The 22,055-nt window shown below is 34.2% G+C and overlaps 1 protein-coding gene across 1 annotated transcript in view; it reads right to left on the bottom strand.

Moving 5' to 3' along the window:
* Positions 1 to 3,682: 3,682 nt before the first annotated feature.
* LOC150104864 (uncharacterized) overlaps positions 3,683 to 22,055 on the bottom strand; it is a 66,616-nt gene continuing 48,243 nt past the window's right edge. The window contains exons 4-5 of the mRNA XM_090396023.1: positions 17,444 to 17,628; positions 3,683 to 5,398 (exon numbers count right to left, since the gene is read on the bottom strand). Of these exons, the coding sequence (XP_090252149.1) occupies positions 5,309 to 5,398; positions 17,444 to 17,628 (275 nt within the window). The 3' untranslated portion in view covers positions 3,683 to 5,308. The remainder of the gene's footprint in view (positions 5,399 to 17,443; positions 17,629 to 22,055) is intronic.

Genomic DNA, 22,055 nt, shown 5'->3' with positions numbered 1-22,055 from the left:
CATTCTTCTTTATAAAGTCTTGATACAACCACAGCTAGATTACTGTGCTCATGTCTCTGATCACTTAGGTTTCTTGGGGATGAAAAGTGGTGGGTCTTGTATCCTATCCGTAATGTTGTCTGCCCAGAATCCTCAACTCTTCTTGCTGGGCAACTAGGGCATGAAGCTGAAAAACGACCGGATTAAAACTACATATAAAAAATGGACTGTAAAAGAAAACGAAGAAGTTATGAAATGGTTTTACAAATCAACACCAGAAAATCAGGGTTTTAGAAAGTGTGTGCACATAATCTGTAAACAAAATTCCCAGAATCTACAATAACGGCACAGACTTATGGACCAAAAGAATTTTATTTTCCTCAACAATGTATTTATTAAACTTCAGTTGCAAAAGTTATGTCATAAATCAGCAGCTCCAGTAGCAAATTTGAAATTCACCTCAGTAATCATCAAGCTGATAACATATCTCAGAATGCAGTGTGAAATAAAATCGGTCATATTGGAATATATGTACTCAATCAATGACCATATGCAACTACCAACATTACAGCCCTACATAAAGCTAGGCAAAAACAGCACCTCTTAAGCTCTGTGATAAAAACAAGCACAACTAAAATTTAAAAAAAAAAAATCACTTATACAGTACAGGCTATATCATTATAATGAAGACTGGCTGCAAACCACAAGGTCAAAAGCCAAAGATGAAGCAAATCTTCAAAATGGAAAATCTGGTTATAATGAAATGTCAACAAACTGCGAACTGATCTTAACAACTTACAGTCTTAAAGGGCAGTTGACAATAATAACATCAAAATCAAACTTATACATAATTTGATTGAATTTAATTTGACATAATTTTTAAAAAGTTCTCTTTAGAGCTTAAAATCGGAAGACCTTTTTTTATCAATTGTTTTTCTACTTTTAAGTAGAAAAACAATTGATAAAAAAATTTTTATTTTATTATCAATTGACAAAATCAATTGATAATAAAATAAAATTTTTAATATTTAATATAAAAAATTAATAGTATGACAGTTGACTATTATGCAGCCATGCATCTGAATGGTTTAAAGATAACAGTGTGCATGTGTTTATGCATGCACACACATGCAATGAATTGTAACACCAGGGGAAAAGAGGGAAAGGAACATGAAATCATTCATTATTTAATAGAGACATGCACGTCAGATATACTATATTTTTTGAATAATGGCTTCACACATGAAAGAGAAAACTAAACAATTTATTACTCCTATATATTTTGCTCAATATGTCATGAGCTTCTTTCAGGGAGAAGACAGAAAAACTGGTAACATTTAATTCTGAATACGAGAATGAGTCATACAGTATGCGTATATTATACGCAAGAACGAGTCATGTAGCATGACTCATTCTCGTATTTAGAATTTAAATGTTGTCACCAGTTTTTCTGTCCTCTCCCCGAAAGAAGCTCGTGATATATTGAGTGAAATATATATTTAGTTTTCTCTTACATGTATGAAGCTGTTATTCAAAAATTGGAACATGAAACAATAGCGTACCTCTTCAAAGTAAGGATTAAGAGTATCTGAAGTGAACTGTGATCTCTTCTTTCAATCTTAACAAAATTATGGATAGAGCCGAGCTGAAATATTTATATTTCTATAGATGCTGAAAATTAACAGATAGCCACATGTTACAGCACTTACTCTATCAGACAGTTTCTGAACTAGATTTGTGAAATTAATAACACTTATTACACTGTCCTTAAATGGTAACTGGATGTACTGAAATTTTTAATTGATTTTCTAACGAGTAGGTCAGAAATATATTTACATGCTGAATTTAATATGCACTATGCCATTTTCTGATTACCACTAATATTTTTTGTCTGTAAATTGTGTGTTCTTTTGGCCAATTTGACTGTAATGCAGGATGAAAAATCCAAATTTCCAGAAAAAAAAAACCATGTCACCTCTGTATCAGACTGGCTAACTCACTTTCAACAGGAAAAAAAGCTTACTTAAAGATTCCTCTTATCATAACAAGTATCAAATTCAGGTCTTTCCCATTCAAAGGATACAAAAGTCTCATCATTCTTTCAATTATATAGAGAATTATATGACATTTTATCTTCTAATAACTGACCTTTCAAATTGACAAAAGTCATATTAGGAAAAGGTCAACCAAAAAATATTAAAAGTGATCCCTCCAATGCCAGTTGTTTAAAAAAACTTTTTTTTTCAGGTTTGCTGACTAATGTATCAGATACTAGCCTAATTGTTTCTTGGTGATTCTTAAACATAAACACGATATACTAATCTTCATGAAGAGGACACTTTTTGATGCATAAACACTGTACCACATTCGCATTAATAGCCCCAGGTGTGCGATCACAAATAAGGACACTTTGAGCCCTTTGAACAGATGTATAGATGGCATAGCAGGTATAAATCTTAGAATGAATTCATAGTTTTAAATACCCAGAAGGCAAGGCAGGGTGTGTGCTGAGACAATAGCACCAAGAAATTAGTGGCTGATTGTGTCCAATCCAATTGAACGCTGTCATTTGTCATGAGCTGCTGTTTTTGTTTTCCGAGTTTCATATGCTTTGGGTGCATGAAATGTGAATTTGTGTGTTTAGGACATTGATATAGACAAGCAATTTTCTATACATAACTTAAACTTTTTTTGCCAATATTTACAATGAGAAACAGTGTCGATGATCTACTGAATGGTCCCATTTTCTGCGAGAGCTTGCATGGATTATGATTACAGTTGAAGGAGGTTAGAACTTGTGTATAAATAAGCAAAATGAGTTATTTCAGCCTTTCTTTGGTTCAATCCGGAAAAATTATAATTTCCCATTCCGATTTCTGTGCATATTATATGGCTATATTTAAAAATCATATTGAAATTCAAATTATGTATGTCTCATTCTAGTATTTACCGATGATAATCTACTCTCACCATGAAGTGCAAATCCTTTGTGCTTCTTGCATAAACAGTGTGCATGAAGCATAGCTATTGTTCATTTGAACCTTTATGTTTTCCATATTTAAAGTTATATTAAATGATAAAATATCTAACGTTATCCTACAATTAATTTCATTGGACCAATTAAGATGAACGTGGAACTATCATACATCAATAAAAATGCAATTGTACATTGAAATTGACATGCATTTTGTAGCACGAGTTGCATAAGCCACATGACAACACATCAAATCTAAATGGACACGTAACACAATTGACATATATATTTTTTTACACTGATCCCATACATGAGTGGTCGAAGGTCCTGTAAATACATTGGTGCCATGTGTGAGGGAGTTTAGGAAATAATACATAACGTCAAAGGATAATTTATTTAAATTTTTTTTCATAAATTATCCTTAGTTTTAATACTATTTTAATACCTATAGTGCACATTTATTAAAATGTTACTCTAAGTATGAAGAAAGTATCAAAACGAAGGATAATTTTAAAATATCTTTTTTCTCCTGACTGAAGCTAGATGAGAAATACTAGTCAGGGTTCCTCAGAATGTGCACAGCATGTATGATAAGGAAGTGTGGGACATTTTAGTGACTTTTGTGTAACAGCAAATGAAAGGAATAAAACAAGCATATTGCAAGAACAAAATCTAGAAAAAAATTTTACAGCTTAGAAAAGCTATGTTTTTAATTAAACTATACTGCGATTATATAAAATATTAATTTATTACAAACAATTCAACATGATATGTCTACAAGTGTTTATCACAAATACAAATAACAGCAAAATTATTAAGCTGCCTGCCAATTATAAATAAAGTAGAATATATTCAATTGTGGCCTACAATGGCATTTATTAGCTGACAAAAATTATAATCTATAATATGTCTAAGTTTAGATATAACCCAAAAACATTTCTCTAACAAAGATTCTAAAATATATTATATCACAATAGTTTACTTTCATAAAAATAATGAGTTCTGATGCTAGACACAAGTAATTATCTATTTCATTCTATAGCATATTAATGGAACTACTGGATCATGAATAGGCAAGGGTATAATGCACAAATCAAAAGGATTGCATTTTTGTCAATGTTTGTTTCAAAATAAACTGGTTTATATTGCAACAAAATCATAAAATGTCTGCAGAATAATAGGACTAACAAACATTTCAATATCAAGACTGCTTTGTTAGAATATTTCTTGAATGTATTAGCAAAAATCCATCGAGGATTGCCATAAGGTATTACAAACTGGACTGATTGCCAAAGACAGAAGGGAGAAAGGAGGAGAGAAGAAAACAGGCACTCTCATAATCTTATATTGCAGTAATGTCACTTTTCTAATATTCCAAAGCCACCAAAGTTCAGCAGAATTAGATTAGCTAGTTTTGGAAATGCAAATGGTGAAAATGTCTAACTAGGTTTTAATTCAAAAGAATCCTTTCTGTATTTAAGAAAAAATGTAAATGATATGTTAATTGAGACTGTACCCATAAGTATTGCACACTAAAGGAAGAAAGAAAGAAAAATAATTTTAAACATGTAAGATTTTTCTTCATTATATTAAATTTTAAAGGTTATGAATGCTTAATTTCTCTGTCTTGGACTGGCCTTGTATATAGAGATAACAAAAATTCATTGTTAGATTTTAAATTCAATGTATTAACAAAAATAAGTTAGAGTAGCATTTTTGGATTATATCTTCATAGATATAGTCTGGAAATTTTCAACCCTTAAACTCAAATTTACAATACATCCTTCATCTGGATAAGAAAATTTAAATTTAAAAACAAAGCAGTTTTAAATACTGCATGTACATCTGTTGAGAAACGATGTTCATAAACTGAGGAAATGGTATCAAATATCCCTCCCCAGAAAATAAAAGGGGGGGGGGGTATTTGATATCATTCAGAAAAGGCCAACTACATAAAGAATAAGATTGTATAAAATACTATAAATGAAAGGCTAATTGTTAAAACAATTTTAATCATTTAAATTTTCTGAATAACTTCTTTGTCCTATTTTGTCTAACTCTCACTTATGATAATCATATCTTGAAGAATCATAAAAATTTGTGACTTATTAATAATTCCACACAATATTATATTAAATATTAAACAACATCATACAATACATGTAAAATTAACTAGTAATAAAAAGCATAATAAAGTATCCAATATACAGTATTTCATATCTTAAGACATGGCAATATTATATTAACGATTCTGTACATGAAATGGAAGATTATATCTTTAATAAAATATAGTCTACATAATTTTTATAAATCAGATATCTGAGGAACTAATAATCTTTTAAAAAATTAGTTTCTTTAGTAAAGGCAAGTCTTTTTCATTATTCTTAGAAATTCTTCCTGATTTACTTCTCCATCACCATCACGATCTGCTTCATTTATCATTTCCTGCAAAGAAAAAATTTATACTTTAATATCTGGCCTTCTACAACGGATCTTTGTGATCTATGGAAGTCAGAAATAATACTAACATTCTATATGAAAATCTATTATGAAATTTCAGAGAATAATTTCTTTCAATATGCTACCTCATAAACATACAAGAAAATAACAATAGCAGTGTGCTAAAACAGAAGTACATGCATATCACTATAGCAAACACTGTTAATAACAAAACACTAACTACAGGACGCTATCAAATAGTTCCAATCAAACTGCAATGCTACAATGCTATATAAAGGAAATTCCAAAATGAAATAGCATTTGGGTATTACAATGATGATTTCCTGCTACTGATACTGCTATGGGTTTCTTATTCCAAATGTATTCTGTCTCCATTTGTAAATCTCAGTATTTTATTACCTTCTATAGCTCTATCTTCTGCTCTACAAATTTGTTTCTTTGCAACCATGGTTATTTTTTTAGTCCCATAATCTCTTTTTTATCTTCATTCTCTAATACTTTTTTGCATTGTTTGTAATCTGATTGGACAATGCACTAATTCAGGAACAGGGAACAGACAGGAAGATGGTATGATGTCAAATCCAAATTCAAGATAAGGATATCCTCTTATTCATCATCTGATGGATCACATTATGAAGGAAAGTGGCATTAACTCTGAAATCAAAATTGGAGATATCCAACTCAGTCTTTACTTTATGCAGATGAAGCAATGCTGATCATTAAATCTTGCACAAGTTTCCAGGATTAAAATTTTAACAAAACTGAATAATTACTGATATAAAAAATTTACCTGAAAATTGGCAAGAGGATAAAAACTATAAAAACAGGTGGGAATATGAAAACATCAATTGTATCCTTCAAGCTATATTTGAGCAAATACAGCTCAAAGGATGACTACTATCCACAGGTTTGTTCATCTAGTTTTTTTTTTTGGGGGGGGGGGTTGTGAAAGTAGTGGACAGGATTCAGACAATTAGTAACCAAAATTATAATTGGTTTGTGGAACCCTATGGGGGATGACCTGGAGGCTTGTGGGTTATCAAGTTTAGCTGGTAGGTGAAAAAGAGGAGATAACACAGAAACACCAACTGCTATAACAACTGATTAATAACAAATCTGCCATAACATAGTGGATAACATAAGTTGCTATAACAACTTACACTATGCATACATCATAGTGTAAGTTGTTATGGGAAGTGATGTATACTATGCATACATCACTTCCCAGTCAACTCCGAAAGTAGTGTAAGAGCAAAGTTAGCAAGGGTGTAAGGACTAACTCATTTTTTGCTTGGAGAGGGTAAATGAGTGGGATGATTACAAGCAGTGGCTGTCAGAGGTAGTGCTCTGTCCATGAACAAATTTAAGAAGAGGTATGATAGGCATTGTGTCAGTCATGGTTAGAGTGGGTCTCTCATTGATGAATCTTAGGATTCCATGGAAATGCTAATATAATATTAAGTAAATATTTCATCTATTTAGATGTAATTTTTTGAGAAGATGCCAAATTAAACAATAAACATAACAAGCAAAACTGGTATGGTGCAAACTGAATAAATTTATAAAGAATAAGTGAGAGATCAGCCTAAACACAAAACTATTAATACACCAGACACTGTTCAAACTAATTTTAACTTATGGACATGAAACTGGGTTATAAATAAAACAGATGATTAAAGATTAGAGGCCACAAATAGGAAAGTTCTAAAAAAAAAAATTAAGGGAGTAAAAAGATGTCATCATTGGCAGAATCATATGAAAATGAACATATTAAGAAAATAATTGACATTGTTAGCATTCAAAAATGTGGAATACAGCTGACCAAAGGTGAATATGGATGCTTAAACAAAGTGGGAAAGGTTAGCAAAACAGGCATTCGATGCCAAGATATCAGACAAAGTCACAGAGGAAGGTCAAGATTGAAGTAAATTGATGTTGTCAGAAATGCTTTAGAAGATAGAAACATAATATTTAACTGCTTAGAATATCGGAAACTACAGTCATAAAATGTGACGAAAACTCAATCAACGTCCACAGACCCTACTTAATTTCTGAGTTTTGGAAGTTCAACAACATAAAAATTAGGTCACAACTCCAATAGGCGATAACACAAGCACCTCAAAGGCAGAAGTACCAAGCTGACATGACATAGCCCTACACTTATCCCGAAATGTTCTGATGACGATAGCACGATCGAAACAGCTCGCACCCCATGAATGCTCTCCCCTGCCCCTGTTTCCCATAAAACCCTTCCCCTTTCCCAAAAGAAGTACCCTTAAATATATTATATATATATATATATATATATATATATATATATATATTATTTTTTAAAAAACCAAGTTTTCAAATTAATTTCCCACCTTGTGTCAAACCCCCCCCTTCCCCTTTTAACAGTCTAACAGCAGAAGTATGCAGAACGAAGACAACCTGACATCCAAACAAGGTATGTGCAAAATTTCTTCCTCTATTAGTCTGCATATATTTATCTTTAAAATACACCCATAATGCCTTAAGAATTCTTGAGTAAAAAGCCAATGTTTTAAAATAAGGGACACTCCTAAACGAAAACACGCAAAAATAGAAGAAAAAATAATAGTTTTTAAGAGGAGTAACACGGAAAATTTCCCAGAAATAATACCTATAACATCTAATAATACTGGAGTCCTGACTTATAACAGACTAATTTGGAGGAAAAATTGTTAGTAATAATAATTAATCATCTAGTACTATTGCATCCTGTACACCGTCTTGAAGGTACATATCAAGAATTTGATGATGACAACGAAAGTTGTGGTATGGTGTATAAAATCAACTATATTTATTAAGGTAACCAAAACGTTTGTGTGGCTTTCTTGCATTATGCTTCCACATAATTTTTGCATTTGACATAAATTATTAAACAGATAGGTAGTACTTATTTGTCAAGCATTTATCTAGCAAGTATGATTGGTAAAATAGTGAAGTATAACAAAAAAAAGCTACGTCAATTGCAGATATTTATAGAATATATTTACTTTATGAATTTAAATTAGACATAAATTCTACTCATGCAATCAGCACACTGCATTCTAAGATAATGCACAATGATGTCCTGACCAACAAGCTGCATTTTTAAAGAAATCTGAAAATAACATCCACCATACAGTAACAAGTTAATGAGTAGCCTTCTATGCTAGACCTATCAAATATGTCCAGAGATGGGTGATGTGGGCCAAAAGGTCTGCTGTGGATCCATTATTTTGGAGGGTGCTGAGATGAGAGCAAGAGGCTGACAACTTAAAAGCAGAAATTTATGGAAGGGAATAGATATGAGGTAAATGTTCTGCTTTTGTGCTATAGGGTAGATAGCAGCTGAATAGAATAAGGGGTAGAAAGATGATGACAGACATGGTTAGTTTAGGGGCATGTCTCTTAAGCACAATTTTGAAGTATACCATCAGGCCCTTGCTGTCTTTGTCAAGGAACCAGGGTGAACAGTGAAAACTCAGCTGCTGAAACAAATTCCAATTTAAACTGATTGAATATCAGTACTATCACAGTGTAAGGACTTTTGAAGGAAAAGAAGTGGAACTGGCAGAAGAATTAGAGAGGCACAATGTCAACATAACTGTTATTACTGAAACAAAGAAGACAAAACAGGTGAGGTTCTTCTACATAACAATGCGATGTTATATTCAGATCAGGGAAAGAAAGGAGTAGCTATATATTTAACACTAAACATAAAGATTCCTTGAATGGCAGGCAGTTTAAAGTAAAGTGATGTGGACAAACATCAAAATGGGAGAATTAAACAATGAGACTCATTTGTGCCTATGGTCTCATGGAAGGTTCTACTAAGGAAGAAGTAGAGGATTTTTTTGTGCTACTGGAGAAAGGTAGCTGACATAAAGAAAAAGGAAACGTTGGACCTTGTTGGAGAACTAAATATTAGAATAGGAAATGAATACCTGACAACACACAGAAATTATTTTGAGAAAATTTGGAGAAAAGAGCAAAGTTGCTACATTCGTGTTAAGAAAATTGACTAGTTTTGAACAGTACTATTTTCCAACATAACATGCAGAAATTCAAATAACAGCAAACACATGAAATAAATGTTTCATTTAACTATATCACTGATAATAAAATTCATATCATAAGGGAATTTCAAATAGGAAGTGATCATATTTGTTTTCTTATCAATATATATATCATATTGACAAGTATAATATATATGTATATACAATACACATATATCAGCTTACAGAGGTAACCTGCAGAAACAAATATTACAATATACAAATTACAAATATTAGTCAAGAAAAAATGCAAGAGTTTGAAAACAAGAACCATGGAATTAAATGGCAGACCCTGAAAAAAATACTGCCTGATTCAACCAGGAAAGCATGTAGGTGAAGTTGTCTGCAAGAATTATAAGAATTCCATGATAGACTCAAGAGTCCAAGAGGCAATCATGGAAAAGAAAAAGCTTATTGAAAGTTCCTTGCAAGTCTGCATAAGAATACAGAGAAAAGCATAAAAAAGAAATACGTAATGGGAAGACTTTAGTAGGAACACAGAAGATAAATATCAGGAATGTGGGTAAATGTTCTGAAGGCTATTGAAAAGCTTAGGAATGGAGAAAAGAGTCCTGTAATGTGGAAAGAAACCTGGAACAGATGATATTCAACCACAAATGCTCAAATATGGATATATAAGTTTTACAGTAGCTGCAGCACCATTCGAAAGGCCTGGTCAGAGGGTCGAATTCTGCATGACTGGAGTAGAGCCCCAATCATCCAAAGGAATATAAAACTAGTAAAATTAAGGAATTTTCTTAACTGAATGTTCCAGTTAAGATTTATGTAAACATACATGAGAAGAGGCTAAGAAAAACTCAGAAGGGAACAAGCTAGGTTCAGGCTAAGTAACTGTTGTTAGAATCAAATTTTCACTTTATCACAAACAACTGAGAAATCATGGGAATACAACAATGATTCATATTGAAGTTTTGTATATCCAAAATACCCCCCCCTCCCCCAAGTCCTTCTATGCTGCTTCACCATGGTGGAGGGGATGGCCCTGGGCAGGATGGGTGAAGCACGGCGGGAGTATCATTACTCCTAGTAGGGCCTCCCAAGGCGTGAAGGCCATCCCACTATAAGCTAAATGCTAGCAGGTGAAGACAGAAGAGGAGATTGGCATCATCTGTCTTAATTTACTGCCCATTAGACATTCATGGCGAAGGATTTAACACAGCACACCATGCCAGCTCAGACATCGCCCAGTTCAACAAGGTCTGCGTTGCCATTTGGTAGCAGCTCCAGGGGTGGCAATGAGAAGTTAGCAACTGGCACTACCACTATCACTGACAAAAATAATGGAAAAACTGGATCCAGATTCAGACTCCACAACCGTTTAATGACCAGAACTTGGAATATTAGGACTCTACTACAATCAGGTCTAGAATTGCTCTAGTCCATCTGAGAGGAAAACCACTCAATATCACCATCATACAGGTCTATGCCCCAACCGCAGATCACGAGGACTCCAAAGTAGAGGAGTTTTATGGTTAACTTAATGCAACAATCACCAGAGCAAATAGAAAAGACCTTTTGATTGTACAGGGCAATTGGAATGCCAAAATTGGAACAGACATTGGCAAGGATTATCTCCCATTTGACGGACCGTATGGTTATGGGGAGACAAACAAAAGAAGTTTTGAATTGATCAATTTTGCCTCACAAAATGAACTTACCATTATTAACACTCTATTTCCCCATAAACCTTCCAGAAGATGGACATGGACTTCCCCTGATGGTAAAACACACAACCAAATTGACTTTATCCTTGTAAGCATAAGATTTAAAAATTCCATCAACCTCACAAGAACCAGATCATTTCCTGGAGCCGACATTGGCAGTGACCACAACATGGTCATCACAACTATGAATATGAAAATGAGAGAAAGATTACCCACAAAATCAACTCATAAAAGATATAATATAGAAAAATTAAAAGATACCCAAATAAATTCACGATATAAATACAAATTAAAACAAATTTTTGACACAAGCTTCAAAAATATAATAGTATCGAATTTAAAACCAAATACTTCTCACAAAAGATAACTGAGACAGCTGAAGAAATCCTTGGATACAAAAGGAAAATAAATAAACCATAGATAACCAAAAATATTTTGGACCTATGCAACGAAAGAAGATATTTGAAATCTCATATTAATAGCGGTGATAATAGAGAACAGTATAAAAATATTACTAAGATTATTAAAAAAGAAATCAAACATGCTTGAAACTTATGGATGTTGGATGAATGCAAAATTATAGAAGAGGACTTAAATAAAAATAATTCTAAAAGTGATTTTCAAATTATCAATAAGTTAACCAAACCTTTTACCGCAATTAATTGGAGCATAGAAGATAAAGATGGAACTCCTATCACGGATAACCAGAAAATAGTTGATAGATGGAAATGTTACACAACCAAAATTTTTCAAAAAGACCCTCAACTGACTGATGATGTTTTGGATGGAATTTTGCCAGGAGGTTCAGAGGAAGGAGATTACCTGATATTAAAAGAAGAAGTTATTGCAGCAGTTAGGTCCTCAAAAATAGGAAAATCACAGGAAAGTGATGGTGTCACAGTGGAACTGATACGCGAAGGAGGTGACATCATCATAGACACCTTGCTAAATTTATTCCAGGACATATGGAACACAGAGACTTGGCCTTCTGATTGGCAGACTTCTGTCCTTGTACCTATTCCTAAAAAGGGAAACAGCAATAAATGTAGCAACTATAGAACAATAAGCCTTATTAGTCATCCAAGCAAAATCCTGTTAAAAATACTATTGTCAAGTATCAAAAAGAAAATAGAAAGCAGACTATCAGACAAACAAGCAGGTTTCCAGAAGTCCAGAAGTACAATTGACCATATTTTTACAATACACATACTAGGAGAAAAATACATAGAACAGAACAAAATAATCTGTCACAACTTTTTAGACCTTCAAAAAGCTTTTGACTCAATATGGCACGAGGCATTATGGAAAATTTTAGAACATTATGGTATTGACAACAAAATCATTAGGATTATTAAATCTCTTTATTCCTCATCTGATATGAGAATTGAAATTAAAAATTACAGCAGTGAACCGTTCCGGGCAGAATGGGGGGCTAAGACAGGGATGCATCTTGTCCCCTCTTCTTTTTAATTGTTTTCTGTAATATGTCATAGATGAAGCTCTTTATGAATATGACACTGGAATAGTAGTTGGCAGACTAATAATAAATAACTTACATTTTGCTGACGATATCGATCTTCTGGCAGAAAGTGAAGAAGAATTACAAGAGATAACCAGCTGTGTTTTCGGAACATTAATAAAATATGGATTATACATAAACCTACAAAAAACAAAAACAATGATAACCTCAAAATCAGACATTGAATTCTTAAAGATACAAATTGGCAATAAGCAAATTGAGAATGTAAAGAAGTTCACTTATCTAGGAAGCATGTTGAGTCAAGATGGTCGTTCAAAAACCGATATTAAATACTGAATTGCTATGGCAACCGTGGCCCTACAGAAGTTAAAACCATTGTGGGAAGATAACAGAATAGCAATCACAATCAGACTAAGACTAATTGACATCTTGGTGAATTCTGTCTTCTTGTATGGTTGTGAGGTCTGGACTTTATTGAAGGAAGATGAGAGACTCCTGTCTTTCGAAATGAAAACTTACAGAAGACTTTTGAGAATTCTCTATACCGCTCACGAAACCAATGAAAATGTCTGAAAACTGATTGATTCAATAGATGGGAGAAAAAGGGAAAATATTCTGACAGTCATCAGAAGAAGATGGATGAAATGGTTCAGACATGTGGAGAGGGCTAATGGCATTCCAAAGCAAGCACTAGAAGGAATCATTCCGGGATTAAAGGGTTAGGGGCCGACCTCGATTAAAATAGACCGATAACATCAAAAAATTGACCAATTCCTCCCTTTCTCAACTGACATCAAGAACAAGAGACTGAGACGACTGGAAGAGGCTAGTAAAGAGTATCACCTACTAGCCATGAATGACCCAACAGTTCATTTAGGACCATGGGAGAAGAAGAGGATATCCAAAAAGCATATGACAAGTGCCAAGAGAAAGGCTGCTCAAAATACTAGAAATATATGGTAGAAATAGGACATTATATTGGGCAATACACAGTCTATATTGTATTAAGTCAGCGGGTGGAATTGAAGGAGGTACAAGAAGATGGTTTGATGAAAATCAGGTGTGAGAATGCACACTATTTCTACTTTAATGAAGGAACGTAGCATGATGGTTGGTTTGGTTTATTGGCACAAGGACAGCAAAGATCAAACTGCACTATTACAAAGGTTACAGCATTACATGAGTAAATAAAAATTAAACAGATAAGTAAATAACAAGTCATGTACAGAAAAAAATTTAAATTGAGCAATACAGTAGATATCAGTGGTGTCGCATGCCCATTTCAATTGGGTGTGCTGTTGTGAATTATGCAACCCATGCTACAAAATTCACGTCAGTTTGACTGTATATGATTGCATTTTTATAGATATATGGAAGTTTTAAGTATATAGCACATCAGTGCTCATCTTAATTGATGTAATGCAATTAACTGTAGAATAACTTTGAATACTTTAATTTATCAATTGATTGTAACCAAATCTGCACAGAGTGGGTGACAATATGTTTGTTTTAAGATACTGTATATTAGAAAACAATAATGAAGAAGAATGCTATATCTGGTTGGTATATTTGAATTATCAAAGGTGTCAAATTTGGAATTAGAGGAAGACAAAGCTTACCTCCTGCAACTACAATACCATTTCCCATTGTAAATATGTGCAAAAAAGTTATAAATTTATTGAAAATTATATATTAAAAACTTATCTATATTATATATAAAAACTGGCCTACCATGTCAGTTCACACTTCATGCATGAAGAACAGATGAAACACAGAAAGCAAATAGAGCAACTCATGACAAATGAGTTGCAGGAGTTGTTTTAAGATACTGTATATTAGAAAACAATAATGAAGAAGAATGCTATATCTGGTTGGTATATTTGAATTATCAAAGGTGTCAAATTTGGAATTAGAGGAAGACAAAGCTTACCTCCTGCAACTACAATACCATTTCCCATTGTAAATATGTGCAAAAAAGTTATAAATTTATTGAAAATTATATATTAAAAACTTATCTATATTATATATAAAAACTGGCCTACCATGTCAGTTCACACTTCATGCATGAAGAACAGATGAAACACAGAAAGCAAATAGAGCAACTCATGACAAATGACAGTGTTCAATTGGATTGGTTGACACAATAACCAATCACAGCCTCTAGGTGCTAATTGCCTCTGAGCTCACCCAGCTTTGCCTTTCTGAGTGTTGACACTCTTAGAACACTAAGAATTTTTTAGCTGCACCATCTGTACATCTTTTCAAAAGGTTCAAAGATGTACATATTTTGAATGCACACCCGGGTTATTAACGCGAATGTGATGCAATGTTTGCGTATCAAAAAGTGTCCTCTTCATGAAGCACTAGTCTATTGTGTTTACATTTAGGAATCACACGATGTCTGGAAGCAATTTGGGAAGTCTTTAATGGGATTAAATGCAAAAATATAATACCACTGATATTGCTATTTGGTGATGAGCACCGCATACCTGGAATATTCGACCTGGTAGATATATAAACTGAATTGATGAATAAATTCATCTGCATAATAACAAATAAGCAGACATCTACAGTCTCCCTAGCACAGTCGGTTTCAACCATGCTCCTTGGTTGGAAAGACCTGGGTTCGAATCCTGTCTAGGATGCAAAGAATATTCATCAGCGCTTTTCATCTGATAGTGAGTTAGCTGGTCTCATATGGAGGTGGAAGAGTTTTTCCTCTCAGAAATTCAGATTTTTCATTCTTCAAAGCTGGCAAACCAACTAGAACACATGCAATATACAAACAGGCATTATGGGAATAAGGATTAACCAACCTATTCTTTCAGATCAATAATAAATTTAGTTTAATCCTTTATCCAAGTGTAAGCAAACAAAGTTTGCACCTGAAAGTATCTTCAGGACTGAGGTAAGGTGGTACATTCCCTGGCAACTCGGAGCAAAGGTGGACCAAGCTCTCATCCCTCCTTGTCTCAGTATCTTCCATAATGCAAAGCATCTCCTTGCAGACATGTATACTGCTATGCATTAAGGGAAGGGTGACTACCCAGACCGGTTTCGACCTTTATTGAAGTCTCTTCAGTGGGAGGCAAACCCAGAGTGGTGAAACTAAGGCAGAAGCAATGGAGAGGTCATATTTACCTATTGAGTTGCCAACCGGTGTACTACCTTATTATTAAATTACTCTGGATTTAGAGAAAGATGTTGGAAGTTTATTTTGCACTTAGTTAGACTATAATAAATTTAGTTTAATCCTTTATCCAAGTGTAAGCAAACAAAGTTTGCACCTGAAAATATCTTCAGGACTGAGGTAAGGTGGTACATCCCCTAGCAACTCGGAGCAAAGGTGGACCAAGCTCTCATCCCTCCTTGTCTCAGTATCTTCCATAATGCAAAGCATCTCCTTGCAGACATGTATACTGCTATGCATTAAGGGAAGGGTGACTACCCAGACCGGTTTCGACCTTTATTGAGGTCTCATCAGTGGGAGGCAGACCTAGAGTGGTGACACTAAGGCAAAAGAAATGGAGAGGTCATATTTAATAATAAGGTTGTACACCGGTTGGCAACTCGTATAGGTAAACATGACCTCTCCATTACTTCTGCCTTAGTATCACCACTCTTGGTCTGCCTCCCACTGACGAGACCTCAATAAAGGTCGAAACTAGTCTGGGTGGTGGCCCTTCCTTTAATGCGCACAGCAGTATACATGTCCACAAGGAGATGCTTTGCATTATAGGAGATACTGAGACAAGGAATTATGAGAGCTTGGTCCACTTTTGCTCCGAGTTGCCAGGGAATGTACCACCTTACCTCAGTCCTGAAGATATTTTCAGGCACAAACTTTGTTTGCTTACACTTGGATAAAGGATTAAACTAAATTTATTATAGTCTAACCAAGTGCAAAATAAACTTCCAACATCTGTTAGATCAAGTTTTGAAAACAAGTATATGGTATCATGTGGGTCTATGCATAAGCATAAAGGAAGGAAGTCAACTTAGCAGTAGCAAGGCTTTTGGGATATGTTGGGAAATCATGTGTCATTTAATTTCCAACCATACATGAAAAATAATCTTGAAAAAAAAAAGCACATATGCTACTGATGGTTATGTATCATAGTGAGACTGGGCTATTACTCAAACAGTCTAAAGCCAGGATAGATAACACTAGTTTTTCCCAAGAAAGTTGGGTTTTTCATCCTGCATATAGCCAAACTGGCCAGAGATTACATGAAATTAACACACAAAAATGCTAATAGTGGGTGGTAGATAGAGATGCAATATGTGAATAGTGGCATAGTGCAGATAGAGAAATAAGTAGTTTAGATAGTAGGTTGTGTGGTGTGGAGAGTCCTCCCAAGATGAATCCTTGAAATCTTTGATGGTGCCATGTAATAATGTGTCTATTAACTACCTACTAGCCGACACGTTTACAATAAATCAAAACACTGATATGAAGTGTCCCCTGAAATTAAAATAATATGGATAAGAAGCATAAAAATTGTTAGCATATTTAATCATTATGGACAGATGAGTGATTGATAGAAGAGTGATAAGAATGAAAATGCCAATAGGAGGCACCTGTGCAGTAAGAAGTGATTTTAATATAATGTCAACAAACATAGGTAGAGAGAGAGAGTAAAATTATCAATGATTAAAATTACTCTTGAATTGCCTTAGATGTCAATCATTATTGGCATGCTCCTGAGAATACATTTCATTAAACACTCAACCTTCCTATTAATTTCAATAATATATCAAAAATATAAAATGCATGCACATGTGTGTAAATGCTTACACTTACTTGTAATTCTTCATCTGTAAGTGTTTCTCCTAGTTCTTGTGCTACTCTCTTCAAATTATTAAAGGATATCTTGCCTGTATTATCACTGTCAAACAGCTGAAATGCTTTTAGTATTTCTTCATTAGTGTCTTTTTCTGCCATTTTTGTGGACATCAAATGCAGAAAGTCAGCAAAGCAAATTTTACCTACAAGTATTACAATATCCAAGTTATTATTCACTGGTCACAGTAGCTTATGTGCTGATACACTGGCATTATACATTATCATACATGTGGAGATGCTAAATCTAGTTGATATAATAAACATTTTAACTATATAGGAAAACCTCACTTAACGCGAATTCAATATGTGCGATAATCAGTTAGCACTATTGAATGAAATAATACTATTTCCCACTTTAAGTGAGTGATTAATCAGTTAACAGTTTTTTTATCCTTTTATATATAATTTTTTTATATTTAAATCAGTTTTTTTACAGTATGCAAAATTTTTTGTCACCAATCTGCAGCGAAGTCAGCAAGCAGAAAAGCTGAAAGTCATTAAGAGACATGAAAGTGGCACTACTAATACGATGACTGTGCAAGACCTGGGATACAGCGAGTTTACAGTTTGGGCTATATTAAATAAGAGCAAAGAATACAAAGAACAAGGAAAAGTTGCTACTGCTTCTTTAAGCATGCAGATCACCCAAAATAGAAGCCATTTAATGATTGAGAAGGAGCGTCTTCTATCACTCTGGATTGAAGATTATAACCAAAAAATAAAATCCCTTAGTACAGGGAATATTCAGGCAAAAGCTTTTAATATTTTTACCTCATTGAAAGAGACCAAATTTCAAGAGCAATGTGAAAGCTTTACTGCAAGTTTAGGATGATTTGATCATTTACAAATCTAACTGGACTGCATAGTGTAAGAATAACTGGGGAATCTACTACTGTTGATAAAGATTCTGCAGTCACTTTTCCTGAAAAATTGCAAAGCATAATTCAGAAGGGTGATTATGAAGATCGGCAAATATTCAACATCGATGAAATTGGTCTCTTTTGGAAGCGTATGCCAACAAAAACTTTCCTAGCTAAAACTGAAGCATCTCAACCAGGAAACCAATCTAAAGATCGTCCTATGCTTTCATTAGGAGGCAATGCAGAAAGAAACTTTAAACTCAAGCCTATGTTAGTTTATCATCCGCAAAATCCAAGAGCTAACATTATTGAAGAAATCAGCACAATTGGAAAAGAACTTGGATTTAATGAACTGAATAATAAAGATGTGAGAAACTTGCTTGATTCCCATTCGGAATAGTTAAGCAAGAATGATCTCCTTCGACTAGAAGAACAGCGTGCATATGAAGAAGAAGATAAGGATCCTTGTGCGAAGAAGGGAATGTTATGACTAAGAAGCTAACTGCAAAAGAACTTGAGCTAGTTTTCAATCACACTTAGAATGCTAAGGCAATTTTGTTTAAATTTCTTGACTTTTCATCTTGTCATGCAATTTGTGATCGCCAGCTATCACAAATTGCATGACAAGATGAAAAGTCAAGCACGATTCAAGCATCTTTACTTAATTATTTTGTAAAAAAAGGTAGCTCAATCCAATGTTTAAACATTAAATAAAAATTTAAGCAATTGATTTTTATTAACTTTGATTTTATCCTCTAATACAACTTATGCTGTATTTTTTTTTCCAAATTTACACTAACTGATGGATGAGTTATAATCATTCCTACTGTTTACTGTATTCGCTTAACGTGATTTCACTTAGCATGCATTAACTGATGGATTAATTAATTGCATTAAGCAAGGTTTTCCTGTACCAATGTTTAAATCCATATATTAGCATCATCTTCCAAGTTACACATATCAGATACCAACTAACTAAATAACATAGTTCACATTGCTAACAAAGATCCAAAGATAATTAGTGCTATCTTACCAAATGTAAACATTCTCTATATTAGAATAGGAAATATTAAAATCACTTCTTACTGCCATAGTGTCTTCCACTGGCAATGACAACCCAGAGTCCTGAATTATGAAGGTGAGGTTCTAATATAATTAATAATTGCTGAATCTTGAATGTGAAGTGAACAGCTAGTCTCTAGCTTTTTTTTGTTCATATAGGTAAGTTGGAGCAAGTTTGCAGATTGCAGTGAAGCTCACTTGTGGAAAAGCAAGTGAGAAGTGTGTGCGTGCGCGCACGCACGCACGCACACACGCACGCACGCGCACACACACACACACACACACACACACACACACACACACACACACACACACACACACAGTACCTTAAAGTAGGAGATAAAGTTGTAGGAACAGCACAGTTGAAGCCTAAGGGGGGGGGTAGAAAAAGATTATGATAGGTAGATCTGCAAAAAGAGTTGGAATTCCATTACCTATTGAGAGGACAAAATACAACTCTGGTAAGAAAGTTACTGTAGGATTGTTGTCCAAATTTGATATCTTTTGAAAGTCACTCTTGTTTAAGTTGAGTGAATTGCTGATTGCTTCTATTGTTTTTTTTTTATTTGCAGTGTCTTTCACACCAGTATTACTATTATTATTACGTAACACCTCCAGGGAGTCCAAAGACTCATCGAGGGAGGACACCTACTTTACAACTTTTTATCTCCACCACTCAATCCACCAACTACAACGAACTGCTTGCCCCACTTTTACCATGAGTTGCCTTGGTCTTGCACTACCTGGGGAATCAGCTAGTCTTGCATAAATTGCATGTGCAAACTTGACATTTTGTCTGTTTGCTTACTTGGAAAAAATGGAGTAAAACCAGGTTTAAAATTGCTTGGTATCTTTAACATAACTATACCCAAGTTAAAAATACTTTCTACATCTATATCTCCTCCTGAGATTTTTATTTAATAAGGTTATAACACCTTATGGTAACTTGTTTTGGTAAAATACTTACAAGCTCTGCATTACTAAATCTTGGTATTTCTAGCCTGGCTCCCACTGATGAGACCTCAATAAAGGTCGAAACCGGTCTGGGTAGTGGCCCCTTGCCTTTAATACAAAACATCATACATCCCCTTCTTGGAGATGTGTTTTGGCATTAAGGGTAAATATTAAGATTAGTGATCAGAGCTTACTCCACTTTTACCATGAGTTGCCTTGGTATTGCACTACCTGGGGGATCAGCTAGTCTTGCATAAATTGCAGGCGCAAACTTGACATTTTGTCTGTTTGCTTACTTGGAAAAAATGGAGTAAAACCAGGTTTAAAATTGCTTGGTATCTTTAACATGCATCTACCATCATCATCTACATCAGTGTTTCCCAACCTTTTTGATGCTGGGCCTCCCTTGTAGCAAACGTTAATTCATCGCGGCCCCCATAAAATCCAAAATGGAAATTTTTTATATTTTACAACACTAAATATGTCATTTATGACAATGCAATATACTGTTATAAATGGAGATATTTGGAAGAATATGAACATATCAATTAGGTCTAATATTATGAATATAACACTCTGTTCCTGTATTTGTTTTTCATATATACAAGATGAGAAAATGTTGTCGTGCACAGATATGTAGTGGCAAATGGCAACAGATGTCTTACAGCCCTTTTGGAAATTTCAGGGTAAACAGACTTAGCTTGGAACCAAAACGCCAGTAATGGTAACGAAGGAAACAGCATTTTGAACATTGAATCACAGGACAGCTCGGTAAGTTGTTCTGCTTTGACAGAAGGAAGTTCATATTCCGAGTCTAGAAAGAGAGTTTTCATCCAGTCGTTTTTTTTTTTTCAGGACAAAGCAGAAAATACAGATGTAGTTGAGAGGCCAATGACCTCATATGTTCATTCATACTTTTCAGCAACATCACTAGAAAGGGGTTGTTCGGTGAAACCAATGAAATCACTCAGAACCTTACCCTGGGACAGCCAATGGATTTCTGAGTGCGATAATAAGTGTTCGTGATCACTTCCCATTTCATTACAAAGTGTAGAAAATAACCAGCTGTTAAAAGGCCGGGCTTTAATAAAATTGACAATTTTTATTGCCTCGTCTAGAATGGTTTTCATTTTGGAGGGCATACGGTGTGTAGCTTCGTGGTGTATACAACAATGTGTCCATTTCACAATAGGTGCAACTTTCTGAATACGTGTGACCAAACCTTTATGTATTCCCGACATTGGTTGAGCACCATCTGTGCTGATACCTACACATTTTTCCCATTGAAGTTTATTTGTAGTTACGAAGTCATTGACAACTTTGAAAAGGGCTTCAGCAATTGTATGAAGAGGTAACGATTCACAGAACAAAAAGTCTTCACAAACTTTATTTTCGTGTTCATAAAGCTAGCAAATTAGCATTATTTGAAATATCGTGCCTTTCATCCAACTGCAACGCAAAATATTCACTATGATGTAACGGTTCTAGCAAAATATCTTTCACATTTTGAGCTATCTCGTCGAGTCTTCTTTTCACAGTATTGTCAGATAACAATATTAGAGACACCTCATTGACATGTTTTTCACTAAACAAGTTCTTTGTTATCGCTTTTGTCGCAGGAAAAATTAAATCTTCCCCGATTGTTCATTTCTAGTGATCAGAAGGGCGACTTTGTAAGAGGCAAGAACAGCCTT

This window comes from Typopeltis vanoorti, chromosome 7 (genome assembly GCF_054136105.1).
Source record: "Typopeltis vanoorti isolate ZY-2024b chromosome 7, IOZ_Tvanoo_1.0, whole genome shotgun sequence".
In the NCBI taxonomy this organism is placed as follows: domain Eukaryota; kingdom Metazoa; phylum Arthropoda; class Arachnida; order Uropygi; family Thelyphonidae; genus Typopeltis; species Typopeltis vanoorti.
Note: the sequence above shows the minus strand (reverse complement) of the source record. Positions and strands in the feature narration are given on the sequence as shown.